Source organism: Centroberyx gerrardi, chromosome 23 (genome assembly GCF_048128805.1).
Source record: "Centroberyx gerrardi isolate f3 chromosome 23, fCenGer3.hap1.cur.20231027, whole genome shotgun sequence".
NCBI lineage: Eukaryota > Metazoa > Chordata > Actinopteri > Beryciformes > Berycidae > Centroberyx > Centroberyx gerrardi.
The window spans coordinates 923,975-943,485 of NC_136019.1; the positions used below are offsets into that span (position 1 = coordinate 923,975).

The window sequence follows — 19,511 nt, forward strand, 5'->3', positions numbered from 1 at the left end:
CCGGGCGGCGGTCTCCTTCCCCCCGCGCCACCAGGACAGGCTGGTCAGGGGGCGCTTTAAGACCTCCCGACCAGCCCACACTCCTGGCCTGGACAGCACGAAGCGGTAAGCGTTGGCAGCACGTGAACCCAAATGCTTTGTTTTGTGTTTGTTTACTCCGCTCTGTCTAACGAGGCGCTTCTGTGTGCAGTGTCTTCCTGGGCCAAGGCGCGGGTGCGGCACAGTCTCCGAAAGCCAGCAGGCTGGTGGAGGCCATCTTCCTGGAGCTGTGCCGCATGCACCATGAGGGCCGTACCATCGCCGGGGTCCGGATCAACCGCTGGGGTGCCGTCATGAGGGATTACAGTCTCATCAGAGACAACATCCTGAACTGCCAGGCCCTCATGACGAGCACCTCCATCCAGCTCTTTGATGTGAACCACCGGACCCTTCTGCAGTGGTAAGACCTCATTTGGCATGTCATACTGTGACTGACAGGAAGAATGTCTGAATTATTCTGAATGAATAATTGTATTTTTATTTTTCATCAGGCACAACGAGAGGAGCAAAGCAATGATGAGGGACACCGTCTCCGTGGCGGTGCCGGGGCCCAGCGCTCCGCAGGAGGCAGCAGAGCCCCTCTCAGCATCGAGGGCTCTGCTGACGGAGCCGGTGCAGCCTGACCAGACTCTGGCCCACCGCCTCCACGAGGACACTACTGGTCAGGCTGTCACCCACAGAGGGCCCCTGGCACCGACCCTCTATGAGCTCCTCTGTGCCACTGCGGCCTCCTCCTCCTCGGACGCCCCTTCCACCTCAGCTGCAGCCTCCTCTGCCCCCACTGCTGCAGCCTCCTCTGCCCCCACCGCTGCTGCCTCCTCTGCCCCCACCGCTGCAGCCTCCTCTGCCCCCACCGCTGCTGCCTCAGCTGCCTCCGCTGCCCCCACCGCTGCGGCCTCCTCTGCTGCTTCCTCCTCTGCTGCTTCCTCCTCTGCCCCCACTGCTGCTGCCGCCTCCTCTCAGCCAGCGGTGCCGCGCTCCACGGCCTGGCAGAGGAAAATGAGGGAGCAGCACCAGCAACAACAGTCCCAGGATGAGGGTGCTCTCCTCAAGGCACCAAGGAAGACCTTCAAGCACTTCCGGTGCAAGCGCTGTGGCCAGCCAAAAACAAAAGAATATGGCCACAGCCGCTACGGAGGAGAGCACTTCTGCTCCTGGGCTGAAGGCCGCTCGGTGGAGGAATGGCTGGCTGAGAAAAGGAGGAAAGATCCTTAAGGTAATTTGTCTTATGTTGTACACCATTACCTCCTTCATACATTTGACATGAACTTTATTTTTGTCAATACTGCTCTGCAATTGTTACACTGCCACTCTCTAACAGCTATTTGTTAATTGTGTTGTCTGCAGAGTCCAGCCAGCCAGCCAGCCAGCCAGCCAGCCAGCCAGCCAGCCAGCCAGCCAGCCACAGCACTTATGAAATATCCCTCACAGCACTTATGAAAAATTGTAAATAGTTTGTAAATAGTTTCAATAATGTAAATGGCTCTGAAGCACTTGTACCTACAGCACTTGTCATGTAAATGGCTCTGAAGCACTTGTACCTACAGCACATGTCATGTAAATGGCTCTGAAGCACTTGTACCTACAGCACATGTCATGTAAATGGCTCTGAAGCACTTGTACCTACAGCACTTGTCATGTAAATGGCTGTGAAGCAATTGTACCTACAGCACATGTCATGTGAATATTTAGCATTAATCCAATGTCACTCTGCAAATAACTGTTGAATGGTGGACTGGCCACACAACTTTGTTGCAGTTCACAGTCTGAAGCACTTGTACCTACAGCACATGTCATGTGAATATTTAGCATGAATCCAATGTCACTCTGCAAATAATTGTTGAATGGTGGACTGGCCACACAACTTTGTTTCAGAAGCACTTGTACCTACAACATGTGACAGTCAGCAGTATCAGTTCAAGTACAGCAAGAGAAAGGCTGAAAGCATAACTTTGTCTTGTAATGACAATAAAGCCAAGTTGAAATTGACATCTGGCATGCTGTTGTGTTTTGTCATCGAGTGACTTCTATCCCCAAAATGTACACAATACAAGCTTCACAGATGTGTCACTCAATAAATGCACATTTTTACAGGTCATTTCACAATGATGAAATAAAAACAAAGAACCTGGCATGTAAAAATATCCTCTTTTATTGAATAAGACAGTGTTGACATAGATTTGAATAAAATCAGACTTTGGAATGGCTTAAAATGGTAGAACAAGGTCTTTGACAAGTCCCAGAGGTTTTGCTGAGTATTAAGGACAATCACAGTATAATCCAGCCATGACCAGTTCACACAAACCCACACCCACACAGGTGAGGTGTTGCTGTCCCTGTTGATCTCCTTCCTCCCCCGTCCCACCCACCCACCCACCCACGGAGGGTGGGAAAGGACATCATAGGTTTCCTGCTGTTTCCTGTTAATCCCCTGTTAATCCCCGTCGTCCTTGATCTACGGGAGCAAGGAAGTGTGCGGGCTGACGGGGGTCAATGCCCCCATAGATCAGAGACGGGAAGGTGCCTGGGTGCTAAGGGGGGGGGGGTCTGACCAGGTGCTAACAGGGGAGGGATCTGACAAGGATTGGCTGAGGATACAGTGGAGGTTTTCATAGATCCACCCCCCCCACCACCCATACAAATAAACAAACGGCTTGACCTGGGCACAGACAGACAAACCAAAAGAACAGCATCATCCTCAACATCATTTCATTGATATTTATTTCACCAGGTGAGTCTTTCTTTCATTTCTAACTTTTCAAGAAAATGTGATTTTGTAACTGTTACTGTTGCCTCTTTGACACAGGAAACCCACATTAAATTTGTTTCTACATGTCTGTCAACAGGAAGGGAGGATGGCACCAAAAAAGGCTCAAGAAAAAAAAAAGCACCTGGAGCCTCAAACAGAAGGTGTGTATCTGACATGACTGACTACTGTTCACTTTCAACTTTTGACACCTAAAAATGACATTAATGACTCATTTTTATGCTTTCTCTTCCATTCAGTCTCTCAGTCTGAGACTTCAGAGTCTGACATGAGCCGTGATTCTGACCAGGACTACTGCCCGGTGGAAGAGACCACGACGGCTTCCTTGAAGTTTTCCCCCTCTCCCTCACCCACTCCTTCGCCTCCTTCGCCCAAGAGGAAGACCAGGCGGCGGCCCTCCACCTCCAACTCCAGGAGGAAGACCTCCACCTCCTCGCCGCTTCCCATGGCCTCCACCTCCTCGCCGCTTCCCATGGCCTCCACCTCCACCTCCACCTCCTCGCCGCTTCCCGTGGCCTCCACCTCCTCGCCGCTTCCCATGGCCTCCACCTCCTCGCCGCTTCCCATGGCCTCCACCTCCACCTCCACCTCCTCGCCGCTTCCCGTGGCTTCCACCTCCTCGCCACCTCCTCCTGCACCCCCCAAGCAGCCCACCAGGTGCACCATTTACAGGAGGAAGAAGAGGGAAGAGAAGGACAGGGAGCTCCTCCGCCAGCAGCGGGCCAACCCCGGGAGCCAGAAGGCGCCTGGAGCCCCCTGCGATATCTGCGGCTTCCCCAGGAGGGTGGACACCGGGCACGCCTACTACAAGGGCCTCTTTTTCTGCACCTCCTCAGAAGGCCCGGGCGGAAGGACGGTGGACCAGTGGCTGGGGCAGCAGAGGAAGCCGGAGGACCTGGGAAAGATCCCCAGGACCACCCTGTGGAAGCTGAACAAGAAGTGGATGAAGAAGGAGGAGGAGGAGAAGAGCGGCCAGCCCCCCCAAAAGAGGAAAGCGCACAAGCTGAGGAGGTGCCACCTGTGTGGCCAGCCGCAGCAGAAAGACTACGGGCACAGCCAGCACAAGGGGGAGCGCTTCTGTGCTCAGTACAGCTGTATGTCCGTAGAGCTGTGGCTGGCAGAGAGGAGAGGAAAGAAGGAGGAGGAGAAAGATTAATCCAAAAAAACAAAAACAAAAACAATACAAACAGACAGTGTGTGTAACAGACATTTTTAGACAATTTTATTGTTGTGTGGCGTGTGTGTAACAGACATTTAACAGACATTTTTATTGTTGTGTGTGTGTGTGTGTGTGTTTTAAAAATAAATATTCTTCATTTTCTATCCCTGTGCTGTCTGTCCGTCCCTCATTATTATTGTGTTCAGGAAAGTCAGAGATCTTTGCAAGAAATACAATCTTCATATCTATCTATCTATCTATCTATCTATCTATCTATCTATCTATCTATCCATCTATCTATCGTCAAATATAATAAAATTGCAATAAAAAGCCTTATAATATCTATTTGATCTTTGATAAAACGTGATAACGGGATCAAATTCATTCTCTTCTCTGGAGGAGAAACCGCACCGCTGGCTGCGCTGTTTACTCTCGCTCGCCCGGCCGCGTGGCTACTTTGCATAAAGGGGGGCTCGGCATCTCGCTGATTGACGGCTATCCTACTTTGTCTTACTTTGTCTTACTTTCGGGGCGACAAGGTCGGGTGGCGTTCCGTATTCGGAGCCGCGAAGCGGCCGAGACGGTCGTGGGGAACGGGGGAAGCAGCCGGCGGGCGCACGGCGCCATGGCGGCGGGGGCGCCCGGTGGCCGGCGTGACGCGCGGACCGTCCGCCGCGCGGTCGGGGGCGGGCGGACAGAGAAGAATGCGCAGCATTTTTTGCGCAGGGGCCATGCTAATCTTCTCTGTATCGTTCCAATTTTAGTATATGTGCTACCGGAGTAACACAACAGCACCCTGGAACTCTGGGGTATATATAGGGTGAGCTCCAGATACTGTCCAAAATATGGTGTCAGCTTAATGAGGCTTTCCAGACATAAATAGAGTACCGCATCAGGCTTTCCAGACATAAATAGAGTACCGCATCATAGGAAGGCTGGTTCTGATGAGAGAACTGCACCAAATTTCACCCGCTTTAGGTCCAAACTGCTCCGGTAGGGGCTGAAACGCATGACGGGACATCTATGCAAAGCAGCCACTACGTCAGGCGCTGAGGATTGGTGAGCTGCAGGAGAGTCAACAAAAGGATCAAATTCCCACTTCCCCTCCTCCCACATTCCTCCTGGAGGGACTCAAATCCCCCAACTACCCCCCACCGATCACCATTCATGCCTGCTGTCGCCTCTGTGAGGACGAGATAACACACAAAGAGAGAGAGAGAGAGAGACAAAGAGAGAGGGAGAGACCAACATGTGGTCGCTTCGTTCCTTCCTGCTCTGTGTTCTCGAAGACGAGACAAGCTTGGTTCAGAGGACTAAACCACAATATAGCATCGCACGAGCTTGAAATTTACCGTGAGCCGCCAGCTGAATACAATGGAAATGCTGCTTTTGGCTTTTAAACCTGTTTATCCTGTCCGCTGTCCTGTCCTGGTTTCTGTTGTAGAGCTCAAACTGGTAATTCAGAACATTATCCACATGGTGTGTGTTGGTGGGGGTAAACTGGGCTAAATTACAGTGTTCATTCATGTTCACAGCTATTTTCAGCTGTGGTGGTTTGTAGGAGGAAGTAAAACTGTCTGCTTGGTTGTTTTTATTCAAAAATATCTTGCAATTCCACAAACCTGCCAGCAAAGGCGCTGTTGTAGCGTCTGACTGCAGGAGGGGGAGAGAGAGAGAGAGAAATAGTAATATGAAACACTTGCTGTATTGTTTTACATTCATGAATGTAAAACAATACAGTCTAGGTGAAGCTTGCAAAAGTAGGTTTTTCAGAAAATTCAATATGGCGAAAAATTCAATCCAATAAGATTTTGGCTGAGCAGTGTAAAAGTTGTTGCCTCAGTAGTGACTGAGATTTCAAACCTTTTAATGAAAAAATCTCCCATGTCTGCAACAACAAAACCCAAATTTCCGAGAGAATGCAGCAATGCTGTAAGAATCTCCGACAAAATGCCGAATTTCCCAGTGTCAGTGAATGCTACTATGTTGGTAACAAAACAATAGACATTTTCAAGAGAATGCAGGAATACTGTCAGAATCTCCGCCAAAATCCCGAATTTCCGAGTGTCACTGAATGCAGCACAACTGTCCCACGTCTGTAGCAACAAAACCCACATTTCCGAGAGAATGCAGCAATGCTGTAAGAATCTCCGCCAAAAGGCCGAATTTCCGAGCGTCAGTCAATGCAGCATGAATCTCCCACCTCGGTAACCAAATAAAAGACATTTTCAAGAGAATGCAGGAATACTGTAAGAATCTCCGCCGAATTTCTGAGTGTCACTGAATGCAGCACACATCTCGCCATGTCTGCAACAACAAAACCCACATTTCCGAGAGAATGCAGCAATGCTGTAAGAATCTCCGCCAAAAGGCCGAATTTCCGAGCGTCAGTCAATGCAGCATGAATCTCCCACCTCGGTAACCAAATAAAAGACATTTTCAAGAGAATGCAGGAATACTGTAAGAATCTCCGCCGAATTTCCGAGTGTCACTGAATGCAACACACGTCTCGCCATGTCTGCAACAGCCCCCAGGCGTCAGATCTCAGCCTTGCTTCCAGTTTGACATGGTGGCCAACGGTGGTACTGCAGCCTAAAATTCACCTGCGGCCCAAAAAGCTTTTTTCCCATAGACGGCCATTGTAAAAGACAGTCCTCTAAAACTGTTCAGAAGATACCTACAACACCACACAAGACCTTAAAACACTCTTTGAATTATGTATTTTTTAACCATGAAGGCCGATTTTTTTTAAAAATTACTCAGAGCCGTATAAAACACTGTTTTTTGTGGGTGACGTCACCTCAGGGTACGAGCAAAGCACGCGCCTCTGAGCTCTGCATCGGGAACGAGCCTCCTGCTTCCGCTGCTGCTCCGTCTGTCAGCTGTGTTTGTACAGTCCGGCTTCGCTTTTATTAAAATATGAAGTATTTTACATGAGTAGCCCACCGGTATTTAATATGTACAGATAAGAACTGATCACCGAAAACGGAGGTTTGGGATTAGGTGTGTTTTCTGTGCTTGTTCATGACACGGAGATGTAGACAGCAAGCTAACTATATTAGCCTTGTTTTTAGCCTACATGTATTCCACATGTCTGTCTGGCGAACCCAACTAGTCATGCTATTCATCACTTTTGTATTTCGTTGTGAATTAACTTTATGCTCTTTTAATTTTTTTAAATAAACGATTTTAAATAACTTCACCTGTACGCGATTTCTAATTCAGTTTCATGACAGTATTGTATGGTGCTGTGTGGTTAACCTGCCTGCATGGTAGTGACTGAGTCTAGCTGCCAGTCAGAGTTGCACTGTGTTTCTAAACAGAAGTGTGTGGCTGCTGTGTAGGGAAGTGAACCAGGTCGACTTAGCTTTGACAGACTAATGATAAACTCTGACTGTATGATGACATCTTGTCAAACTACCACAGCAAAGTGCTGTAAATGCTACAGGGCCAACTCATGATTTTCATTACATGGTTCGTCTAAGTAACTCAAATAAAAATAGCAAGGAACTGAAGCTGCATTTAAATGTCAGAATGTAAAGTCAAATTCATCAAGCATGACATGGGTTTGATCTTGTGTACTTCAGTCCATTGGTTCTGCAGGCTGTGTCCAGCAGACAGCTGCAGGTAGGACTGTGTGAACATCAGGCAACACAACATGCATACTCATGAAGTTGGTCCATGCTGTGCAGCTTCAGTCAAGCTTGGGAGAAATGTAAACATGATAAGATTGAATGAGCAGATATGCTTGGGGAAACCTGCCTAGTAATAACAACAGTGATGACATCTTTATCTTTAATACAAACTTAAGACTGTCAAATTAGTATCACTAGTCTAACAACGTCTCACAATGGAATAGTGACATGGAAATTAGAGTTGCAAGCAAATGACTTCTAGCAACTACTGGCTGAATACTTAAAATATGTATTAATATAAATATTAATATAATTATATAATACATTTAATTAATATATAAATATAATTAATTATACTATTAATATAAATATTAATTGTATTAATATATATATATATATTCATATTATAATATTTAATATAATATTGACTGGTGAGTAATCAAAAGTTGACATCTAAAAAGTTTTAGATTTTAATTTTAGGAGATTCCTTCTCTCCGCTCTGCTCGCCCCTCCCCCACCAAACTGTCCGTTCCCTCCCAGCTGCAGCTGCTCGCTCCCGACCTGCTCACTTGATGACGAGAGCGCGACTGGGCTCGCTAGCTCGCTCGTGGGCGCGCTACTGCACACTACTGCGCATGACCCGCGGGCCGCACATCACGGAAGTAAACCAGGAAGAGAATTTTTTTTTTTGGCGTATGCGCTGGGTGAGCAGCTTACGTTCAAATGAATGGGCGGCCATTTTTCCGTTCATCCTCCAGTTAATATAGAACCTCCTTGGATGACACGCAAATCCGTGAAGCGCTCCATCTTTTCCCAAGCGGCCGGCTCGCAAAGCGCTCCCCGTGGCACGGCGGACGACAACCGGAAGAGTGCAGCGGCTTCCGGAGACGGCAGTGCCGTGGGAATGCCTGTGAGAAACGCCTACCGTGACCACTTCAACAACCTGTGAATGAGGCTCACTTTGACCGATACAGAGCATATTGCTATATGGGTCAGCTCATTACCAATCTTCTCTGTATCGTTCCAATTTGATGAAAAAAAATGGGACGATTAAAAAAAAATTGGAACGCTACAGAGAAGATTAGATGTCTGAGTTGGCCCATTACCAATCTTCTCTGTATCGTTCCAATTTGATGAAAATATTTGCCATTTGTTGCAGACAAAGGAGACGTGACATTCAGTGACACTCGGAAATTCGGGACTTTGGCGGAGATTCTTACAGTATTCCTGCATTCTCTTGAAAATGTCTTTTATTTTGTTACCCAGGTGGGAGATTCATGCTGCATTGACTGACGCTGGGAAATTCGGCATTTTGGCGGAGATTCTTACAGCATTCTCTCGGAAATGTGGGTTTTGTTGTTGCAGACATGGGAGATGTGTGCTGCATTCAGTGACACTGGGAAATTCGGGCCTTTGGCCGAGACTCTTCTGTCTCCGAACCTTTGAAACTTACTCAGCGTAACGGCTTTGCCAAACGTGCTTAAGTTCCTCTGTCTCCTTGCCCCCTGAAAAATGACCTGAACTATCTGGTAATCTGTCAAGGACACTTGCCCTGGCCATCTCAGCAGCCTGAAAAGGTGGGAAGCTTCTCTGCACTCAGGTTTACATGCTTTGTCCTATTCGCAGGTCTTTTGCAGTAGCAAAGGAAGATTTACATGCAAAAACTTGTGGCTGTGCACTTTTCAAGGTGAAAGGGTTGCTTGCAAAGTCCCCTCCCCCCACCCCCAAGCCTAAGGGGTAAGCCTGGGATGTAGGCAGAGGGGCCTCGCTCAGAGCAGCCCTAGGGCGTGTCCTGGGAGGGGATGGGCTGGGCTTAGGGCCCGAGTGCAGGCTCAGGCTTGGAGGCCGAGCTGGGCTCCGGCCCCTCTTCCAGTGTCTGTGCCACTCTGGTCTTGCCCACTTTGTCAAATTCACAAACATACCGAAAGAAGTTGCCATTTCAAACTAAACTCATCTAAGCAGAGGTCTACAACAGAAAGAGCTTCTCCCCGCAGATGCTAATGGGTGGCGCCTAGTGAAAAAGCACCTCAGCTGTTGCTCCGCGTAAAGGGGGCCCTTCTGCCTGGGGGGGATTAAGTAGCAGGCAACGTTGGGGGTTGAAATGTACTTGCCCAGGCAGTACATATGATAACATTGGATCGATACAGAGAAGATTAGCATGGCCCCTACGAAAGGATGACACGCAAATCCGTGAAGCGCTCCATCTTTTTCGCAAAGCGCTCCCCGCGGCACGGCGGACGACAACCGGAAGAGTGCAGCGGCTTCCGGAGACGGCAGTGCCGTGGGAATGCCTGTGAGAAACGCCTACCGTGACCACTTCAACAACCTGTCAATGAGGCTCACTTTGACCGATACAGAGCAGATTGCTAATGGGTCAGCTCATTACCAATCTTCTCTGTATCGTTCCAATTTGATGAAAGAAAACAGAACGATTCAAAAGAATTGGAACAATACAGGGAAGATTAGATTCATGGGTTAACCCATTAGCAATCTTCTCTGTATCGTTCCAATTTAATGAAAAAAATGGAATGATTCCAAAAAATTGGAACGATTCAGGGAAGATTAGATTTATGGATTAACTCATTAGCAATCTTCTCTGTATCGTTCCAATTTGATGAAAAAAATAGACGATACAAAAAAATTGGAACAATAAAGGGAAGATTCGATTTGTAGCTTACCCCATTAGCAATCTTCTCTGTATCGTTCCAATTTGATGAAAAAAATGGAATGATTCAAAAAAATTGGAACGATAAAGGCAAGGGAAGTGTTCCCATTTGTCAGTAAAAATGAATGGAAATGTATTGCCATTGTCAAAATTGTGACACGGTGTCAATGTGCTTGACGTTTGGCACACCCTGAATGGTGACAATTGGGAACAATCCTGACATATGGGAACGCGCCGCGCCAACGTGCCAGATCCTAAGGGGGGCGTTTGCACGCCACCATGACAAATGGGAACAAACCTGACATACGGGAACGCGCCAGATCCTAAGGGGGGCGTTTGCGTGCCACCATGACAAACGGGAACATTTTTGACATTTGGGTCAATATTTGTGATATTCAAAAGTGTGCCAAGTGTCAAAAAAAAAAATTGTAACCAATCTGTCCAAATTTGACAGGGGCTGTACAACTACTCAATCCTCACACCATCCTCACTTGATTATTCCAAATAAACCTCATGTTTTTCTTGTTGCCGCAGAGGGGATTTGGTCACGTGGGATTGTTCTAGGCCATGCCCACACTGCCTGTGCAAAATCTGGGGTCTCTTGGAACTTTCTTTGAGAAAATGTGCAAATATGAAAATTTTTATGTCCGTGTCCATTTGGGAACATTTTTGCCATTTGGGTTGACATTTGGGAACCCTGACCACCCATTCAAAAGTATGCCAAATGTCAAAATAGCCCTTATATTTTGACATTTGGCATACTTTTGAATGGGGGGTCAGGGTTACCGTTTGTCAACCCAAATGGCAAAAATGTTTCCAAATGGGGTCTGGGGTCTCTGGGACCTTTATTTGAGAAAATATGCACATTTGAAATATAATATTCACATAACCCTAATGTCAACTTTGACACAAGGGAAACCTGCCGACCCTTTGACATTTGTGCAGGTTTTTTAGGCACCTTAACATGCATCCAGAACCACCAAATTTATGTCAGATCTTCACTGTAACACCAACTTTCAGTTGGAAAAGGTTGCAACTTTCTAGCTCTAGTATAAAGGGTCAAAATCCAGTGAAATGGCCTTCTGGAGGCCTTCTGACCTTTCAGTTTCCTTATGTCTGTGTCCATTTGGGAACATTTTTGACATTTGCAATTGTTCATTTGGGAACCCTGTCCGCCCCATTCAAAAGTGTGCCAAATGTCAGATTTTAGTCATTCCCTAATATTGTGCAGGTTTGTGCACGTATTTAAGGAACCTTAACATGTATCCAGAACCACCGACTTCGTGTCAGCTCTACACTGTGACACCAACTTTCAGTTGGAAAAGGTTGCAACGTCCTTGCTGTAGTATAAAGGGTCAAAATCCAGTGAAATAGCCTTAACTAGACGCAGGCACACAGACCGCATGTGATCAGTGCATGGTCAATTCCTTACATTCTGACATTTAGCATGCATTTGAATGGGGGGTCGGTGTTCCCAAATGTCATAGACCAAAGAAATGACTTGATATTGTCTTATCAATGTGAAATTGAAATATGTTCCATAATAGAGGCTCCTCTTGAATCCTAAACTGGTTCCAGCAATCCAAATGTTTGCAGAACCAGTTCCAGCCTATTCAAATGCAGATATTTTGTCAAAAATGTTCCCAAATGTCAACCCAAATGTCAAAAATGTTCCCAAATGTCACAGTGACAAACGGGAACATTTTTGCCATTACCAATCATCTCTGTATCGTTCCAATTTGATGACAAAAATGGAACAATACAAAAAAATTGGAAGATTGGATTTACAGGTTTGCAAATTACCAATCTTCTCTGTATCGTTCCAATTTTTTTTGTGTATCGTTCCAATTTGATGAAAAAAATGGAATGATTCAAAAAAATTGGAACGATACAGGGAAGATTAGATTTATGGGTCAACCCATTACCAATCTTCTCTGTATCGTTCCAATTTCATGAAAAAAATGGAACGATACAGGGAAGATTTAGATTTAACGGTTACCCCATTAGCAATATTCTCCGTATCGTTCCAATTTTTTTTGTGTATCGTTCCAATTTCATGAAAAAAATGGAATGATTCAAAAAAATTGGAACGATACAGGGAAGATTAGATTGATGCGTTAGCCCATTAGCAATCTTCTCTGTATCGTTCCAATTTGATGAAAAAAATGGAACGACACAGGGAAGATTAGATTTAATGTAATGGGTTGGCCCATTACCAATCTTCTCTGTATCGTTCCAATTTGATGAAAACATTTGCCATTTGTTGCAGACAAAGGAGACGTGACATTCAGTGACACTCGGAAATTTGGGACTTTGGCGGAGTTTCTTACAGAACTGCTGCATTCTCTCGGAAATTTGGGTTTTGTTGTTGCACACATGGGAGATGTGTGCTGCATTCAGTGACACTGGGAAATTCTGAACTTTGGCGGAGATTCTTACAGCATTTCGGCATTCTCTCGGAAATTTGGGTTTTGTTGTTACACACATGGGAGATGTGTGCTGCATTCAGTGACACTGGGAAATTCGGAACTTTAGCGGAGATTCTTACAGCATTGCTGCATTCTCTCGGAAATTTGGGTTTTGTTGTTACACACATGGGAGATGTGTGCTGCATTCAGTGACACTGGGAAATTCGGAACTTTGGCGGAGATTCTTACAGCATTTCGGCATTCTCTCGGAAATTTGGGTTTTGTTGTTGCACACATGGGAGATGTGTGCTGCATTCAGTGACACTGGGAAATTCGGGACTTTGGCGGAGATTCTTACAGTATTCCTGCATTCTCTTGAAAATGTCTTTTATTTTGTTACAGAGGTGGGAGATTCATGCTGCATTGACTGACACTCGAAAATTCGGCATTTTGGCGAAGATTCTTGCTGCATTCCCTTGAAAATAACAATAATGCTAATAAACAGTTAAATCCAGAGGGATGGGGCTTTCTGGAAGAGACATTTTCTGTCCTTAGCAGGTCTAATAAGGCCTGTAAGCCGCCACTAAGGGCGCTATTTCCTCAACAACCCAAAACAACATGGAAAAACTTTAAAAAGTCATATCTCAACCATTTTTGAAGCTAAAAAGATGATTTTAACGGCAAAATGAGGCATAAATAAGGAACGCTTCACGAATTTGCGTGTCATCCTTGCGCAGGGGCCATGCTAATCTTCTCTGTATCGTTCCAATTTTAGTATATGTGCTACCGGAGTAACACAACAGCACCCTGGAACTCTGGGGTATATATAGGGTGAGCTCCAGATACTGTCCAAAATATGGTGTCAGCTTAATGAGGCTTTCCAGACATAAATAGAGTACCGCATCAGGCTTTCCAGACATAAATAGAGTACCGCATCATAGGAAGGCTGGTTCTGATGAGAGAACTGCACCAAATTTCACCCGCTTTAGGTCCAAACTGCTCCGGTAGGGGCTGAAACGCATGACGGGACATCTATGCAAAGCAGCCACTACGTCAGGCGCTGAGGATTGGTGAGCTGCAGGAGAGTCAACAAAAGGATCAAATTCCCACTTCCCCTCCTCCCACATTCCTCCTGGAGGGACTCAAATCCCCCAACTACCCCCCACCGATCACCATTCATGCCTGCTGTCGCCTCTGTGAGGACGAGATAACACACAAAGAGAGAGAGAGAGAGAGACAAAGAGAGAGGGAGAGACCAACATGTGGTCGCTTCGTTCCTTCCTGCTCTGTGTTCTCGAAGACGAGACAAGCTTGGTTCAGAGGACTAAACCACAATATAGCATCGCACGAGCTTGAAATTTACCGTGAGCCGCCAGCTGAATACAATGGAAATGCTGCTTTTGGCTTTTAAACCTGTTTATCCTGTCCGCTGTCCTGTCCTGGTTTCTGTTGTAGAGCTCAAACTGGTAATTCAGAACATTATCCACATGGTGTGTGTTGGTGGGGGTAAACTGGGCTAAATTACAGTGTTCATTCATGTTCACAGCTATTTTCAGCTGTGGTGGTTTGTAGGAGGAAGTAAAACTGTCTGCTTGGTTGTTTTTATTCAAAAATATCTTGCAATTCCACAAACCTGCCAGCAAAGGCGCTGTTGTAGCGTCTGACTGCAGGAGGGGGAGAGAGAGAGAGAGAAATAGTAATATGCAAACACTTGCTGTATTGTTTTACATTCATGAATGTAAAACAATACAGTCTAGGTGAAGCTTGCAAAAGTAGGTTTTTCAGAAAATTCTATATGGCGAAAAATCCAATCCAATAAGATTTTGGCTGAGCAGTGTAAAAGTTGTTGCCTCAGTAGTGACTGAGATTTCAAACCTTTCAATGAAAAAATCTCCCATGTCTGCAACAACAAAACCCAAATTTCCGAGAGAATGCAGCAATGCTGTAAGAATCTCCGCCAAAAGCCCGAAATTCCGAGCGTCAGTCAATGCAGCATGAATCTCCCACCTCGGTAACAAAATAAAAGACATTTTCAAGAGAATGCAGGAATACTGTAAGAATCTCCGCCAAAATGCCGAATTTCCCAGTGTCAGTGAATGCTACTATGTTGGTAACAAAACAATAGACATTTTCAAGAGAATGCAGGAATACTGTCAGAATCTCCGCCAAAATCCCGAATTTCCGAGTGTCACTGAATGCAGCACAACTGTCCCACGTCTGTAACAACAAAACCCAAATTTCCGAGAGAATGCAGCAATGCTGTAAGAATCTCCAACAAAAGGCCGAATTTCCGAGCGTCAGTCAATGCAGCATGAATCTCCCACCTCGGTAACAAAATAAAATACATTTTCAAGAGAATGCAGGAGTACTGTAAGAATCTCGCCGAGTTTCCGAGTGTCACTGAATGCAGCACACATCTCGCCATGTCTGCAACAACAAAACCCAAATTTCCGAGAGAATGCAGCAATGCTGTAAGACTCTCCGCAAAAACGCCGAATTTCCGAGTGTCACTGAATGCAGCATGAATCTCCCACCTCGGTAACAAAATAAAAGACATTTACAAGAGAATGCAGGAATACTGTCAGAATCTCCGCCAAAGTGCCGAATTTCCGAGTGTCACTGAATGCAGCATGAATCTACCACGTGGGTAAGACAATAATTGGAACGATACAGAGAAGAGCCCTGCTCTGTTTTGTTCCAATTTTCGTCTTATTTTTTCCCTTCTTCTCTGTTCTCCAGTACACTTATGCTGCACTAAGAGTGTACTGGACCAAGAGAGTTTCTGCTTTTCTTTTCTTTTTTTGTTGTTGTTTTTTTTCTCCTAGTCAAAATTGAAAGATAGTGGTACTCATCTCAGGACTCTCTATATTAAGCAAAAGTTAATGCCTGTTGCACTTCCTGCATAATGTTTCAACTTTATTGAAATATGTGGTTGGGTCACAATATGTAATATTTCGATCACGTCACTAAATCGAATTGTATCTAGGGTTGGGCGATAGGGCGAATATATCGGCTATCGGCGATTGATTTTTTTGGGCGATTTTTGTCATTTTATTTTGCTAATTTAATGGTCTAATTTAATGGTAAATAATTAACCTGTAAAGACAGGGACGTGCACACACATTTTGAGGGGCTGTTGCTCTAACCTGAAAAAAGTACCTGAATGGTGTCAAATATGGTCATTTCATGTTTTAGTATAATTCTGCATAAGTTCCATAATGTACCTGTAAGAAGACCATTGTCCACAGCATCTATCTTTCTCTTTATCCCACTCTTACTGGCTTGGCCCTTTTATAGTAACTCTCTCACACTCGGCCATTACCAGCCTCATATGTACCTGTCTGATGTGTCTCCTGATGCTCAGCATGCTCTCCCTCACTCTCTGGTCTGGAGCCTTGTGGTTGCGCCTCATCTTAAATTGAATTATTAGAATCAGAATTAAGAATACCATTTTCCATTCAAAATTGCTTGGGCATGGTAGAACTACTATTTAAAATACCAAGTACCTTATATATATATATATATATACTTCTCACTGCAAAAAATGCACTAAGACAACTGAACACTTCAGTGTAGCCAGTTGAATTTTCATGGATGTGATGCTGACAGTGGCTTGACTCAATGATTCCTGGTGAAGCCCAGGAATTAGTCTGGAGTAGGCTATGTCTAGTTTTGTATGTAAAAATATGTACTAGAATACAGAACAAGTACAAAATGTCATATAGGATTTCATGAACATATTTTCTGGCCTTACCATCCCATATTTCACTACAGCTATTAGAAGTATTTTACTTGATCACCAGGCTCTCCAACGCTCTCTGAACTGGAGCTTTTGGGGTTAGCCCCCTACAGAAAAGCACTCTCTTTAACATTATGTTACAGATGAAACTCATTCACAATACTATGCACAGATATAATATACTGTCATAATGCTTCACCTGCTGGCCTGCTGGCAGTCTGTATCCAGCTCTGCACACCTGCACTCCCCTCAGCTCTCTCTCTGCTGTAGTCTCCTCCTGTTGGAAGGCATTGTAGCCTCCTGTAAGCACCCAGAATTAACATTACATTCAAAAAAAACAACGTGCATTACATTTTAACCAATTTGAACATTACAAGTTATCATCTCATAACGAAAAACAAGGCGACTTCTATCAGCTACATCCGCTTGTTGGTTGAAAATTCATCACAACCTGAATGAAGCATGTTCAGGAACACAGCTAGCAGCTCGTGTCACGAGCTAGAAAGAAGCTAACGCCACGCTAGAAAGAAGCTAACGCCACGTGGCGTTAGCTTGGTCTGTTCGCACGCGACACGTAGCTTCATACTGACTGGAAACAATATCTAATCTAGTACGATTCAGCAGTCAAAACCGTCAGATCCCCAGAACGCACACTTAATGTAATGGTCGTGACTGAGGAGTTATCTTGCATGTAGCCTGCTGCCCATAGAGATAAAACAGTAGAGGGGACATTACGTCATTAAGCGTGGGATAACCGTCCGCCATCTTACCTGGGTCCAGTTTACCTGAAACTACAACAGCTGTCTATGGGAAGCGACCACTGTTGTCCTGATCTGGATCAAACTGCTAAACATACGTTCTATAGTGTTTTCTATAGTATTTGTATAGTACTCAGTAGCCGCACTGCTGCTGAAAATGCGCCGATTTTTTTTTTTTTTTTTTTTTTTTTTTTTTTTTTTTTTTTTTTTAATTGCAGGCTATTTGTGCCAAGACGCACCTTAATGACGGAAGTGACACATAGTGGCGCGTGGTGGCAGACAGAGAGGACGTTCATTTGCATATCTGTATAGGCTACTGTGGATTTTAAGTTGATTCAAGTGTAGAGATGTTTGTTTTTACTGTAGTAGCCTACTTGTTTACATGATGGCATCTATATAAATTATTTCTTTATGGATTGTAATCTTAATTGCAGGCTAAGATGTCATGCTAATAAAGTTAAAAAAAAAAATATATGAGGGCCTATGTCCATTATTACCTGCTTAAATTGGCTTAGAGCTGTCACACTAACCACTTAATGGCCTTACATTTGCCTTTTATTGTATATTTTATCTGGGTGTATTGTTAGGTGTGTTTCAGTGATGGTGATATTTAATTGCTGCCAACATCTGTCTATTGCTACAACAACAGATCATTTGGGGCTTTTACATTAAAAATAAGCAGATTTTCATATATACTCTTAATACAGAGTACCAAAGAGTACCAAATAAATCTAAGAATTATAAAGTCTTCTTGAAAAAAGGATTCATAGTTTCTGTAAAGTAATGCACCATTAAAATACTTCCAGAAGATAATCTTTATGTTTTAAAACATAATTACTTAACATAGTTTAGCTATTTTTTTCTACAGACTACAAAAAATGCTCATGTTTGGTTCCATTTTAGACAGTCACAGTTGTCTTGCACACAGTGAGCTAAATAAAAAGTAGTAGTGATGTCTCAATACAAAAATATTAGCATTATAATGGCAGCATAAGCCACTTTCACCATTGATTCCAATGACAGTCAGCTGAGAAGTGGACCCAGGTAAGATGGCTGCCATGTGGTCCCATTCCAGAATAGGAATTCTCTATGACAGGTCCCCTCTACTGTTATATCTCTATGCTGCTGCCATGTTAGCTAGCTAGCTAGCTAGCTTCACTTTTGTTTTTCTGACTGACTTTATAGCACTTAGGCCGCCCTCTAGTGGTGAAAGGCGGTATAACCAGTGCCGGGCGGACTGGATAAACAGGTTTACAAGCGCAAGGATGACACAATAAGCATCCCTTATTTTGCCATTCAAAAATCAGCTTTTTATCTTAAATAATGGCAGAGATATGATTTTTTCCATGTTATTTGGGTTGTTGAGGAAATAGCGCCCCAAGTCCCGAATTTCTGAGTGGCACTGAATGCAGCACAAATCTCCCACGTCGGTAACGATAGGGCTACTGTAGGCTAAATCTCCATAAGTGTCCCAGATATCCGAGTTTCACTGAATGCAGCATGATTCTCTCACGTCGCTAATAAACACTTTTAACAAGGCCGTATCAGGATATTCTGCAGGTTTTTGAGCGGAGTTCAGCATGAGGATTGGTTCTGTCCGTACAGAGACAACGGCTCGTATCGAAGCAGAGACCGTTACTGAGAGCGGACCTGAATACAGAGACAGGCTTTGACTTGAGGATTTACAGGATTGTGTGATATTTGTTAAATATTGTGCATTGTCTTACCTTCACCCGACGCGCGCACACACATCGCCATCGCGCACGAGCAGATCCGTTTCCTCAGCAGAAAACCGTTCGTTTCTCCAACTAGCCGAATCCGCCATTTAAATAGCAATAAGAGCCACGTGCACGTGTTTACAAAATAAATATTCTTCATTCTTTATCCCCCTGTCCCTCATCATTACTGTTTTCACAAAACTGAATTAACAACACAAGTACAATCACAGAAGTCAGATCTTTGTAAAACCTAAATAGAAGTCAAACGGGATCAAACCTTCATATCTACAGACAACAGACCTAACTTCAGCCTGCCTGTGTCCGAAAGGAGGGGAAAACCGCACCACTGTTTACGCTCAGGAGGGCCGCGTGGCTACTTTGCATAAAGCCTCATCTGGCGCAGTGACTGACATTTGTTCTACTTTGGGCCGCCAAGCTCGTGTGTCGTCCCGTTTTCGGCGCCAGATATTGGGATAAAACAGTAAAAGGGAGCGGGGGAGTCCATCTGTGTAACTGAAATTACTGCAGTCTGAAGGAAAGACATGAGACAGAAACTGGAACGATACAGAGAAGATCAGCAAGGGCCGCAGCGGCATCTCTTGTCCTACTTTGTCTTACTTTAA

The 19,511-nt window shown here is 44.8% G+C and overlaps 1 protein-coding gene, 2 non-coding genes and 1 pseudogene across 3 annotated transcripts; 2 read left to right on the top strand and 2 right to left on the bottom strand.

Moving 5' to 3' along the window:
- The first annotated feature begins 267 nt into the window (after nucleotides 1-267).
- Nucleotides 268-2,028, top strand: LOC144543533 (uncharacterized). Its single transcript, XM_078291658.1, has 3 exons — nucleotides 268-439; nucleotides 531-1,255; nucleotides 1,387-2,028. The coding sequence occupies exons 1-2, from the start codon at nucleotides 276-278 to the stop codon at nucleotides 1,252-1,254; spliced, it is 888 nt and encodes a 295-aa protein (XP_078147784.1). The 5' UTR covers nucleotides 268-275; the 3' UTR covers nucleotide 1,255; nucleotides 1,387-2,028.
- Nucleotides 2,029-4,683: 2,655 nt separating this feature from the next.
- Nucleotides 4,684-4,752, bottom strand: LOC139913132 (U6 spliceosomal RNA; annotated as a pseudogene).
- A 4,951-nt stretch (nucleotides 4,753-9,703) lies between these two features.
- LOC139913133 (U6 spliceosomal RNA) lies at nucleotides 9,704-9,810 on the top strand. The gene has a single exon (XR_011784702.2). It is a non-coding gene; the product is annotated as a U6 spliceosomal RNA (small nuclear RNA).
- A 3,555-nt stretch (nucleotides 9,811-13,365) lies between these two features.
- Nucleotides 13,366-13,471, bottom strand: LOC139919845 (U6 spliceosomal RNA). The gene has a single exon (XR_011785009.1). It is a non-coding gene; the product is annotated as a U6 spliceosomal RNA (small nuclear RNA).
- Between the last annotated feature and the right edge of the window lie 6,040 nt (nucleotides 13,472-19,511).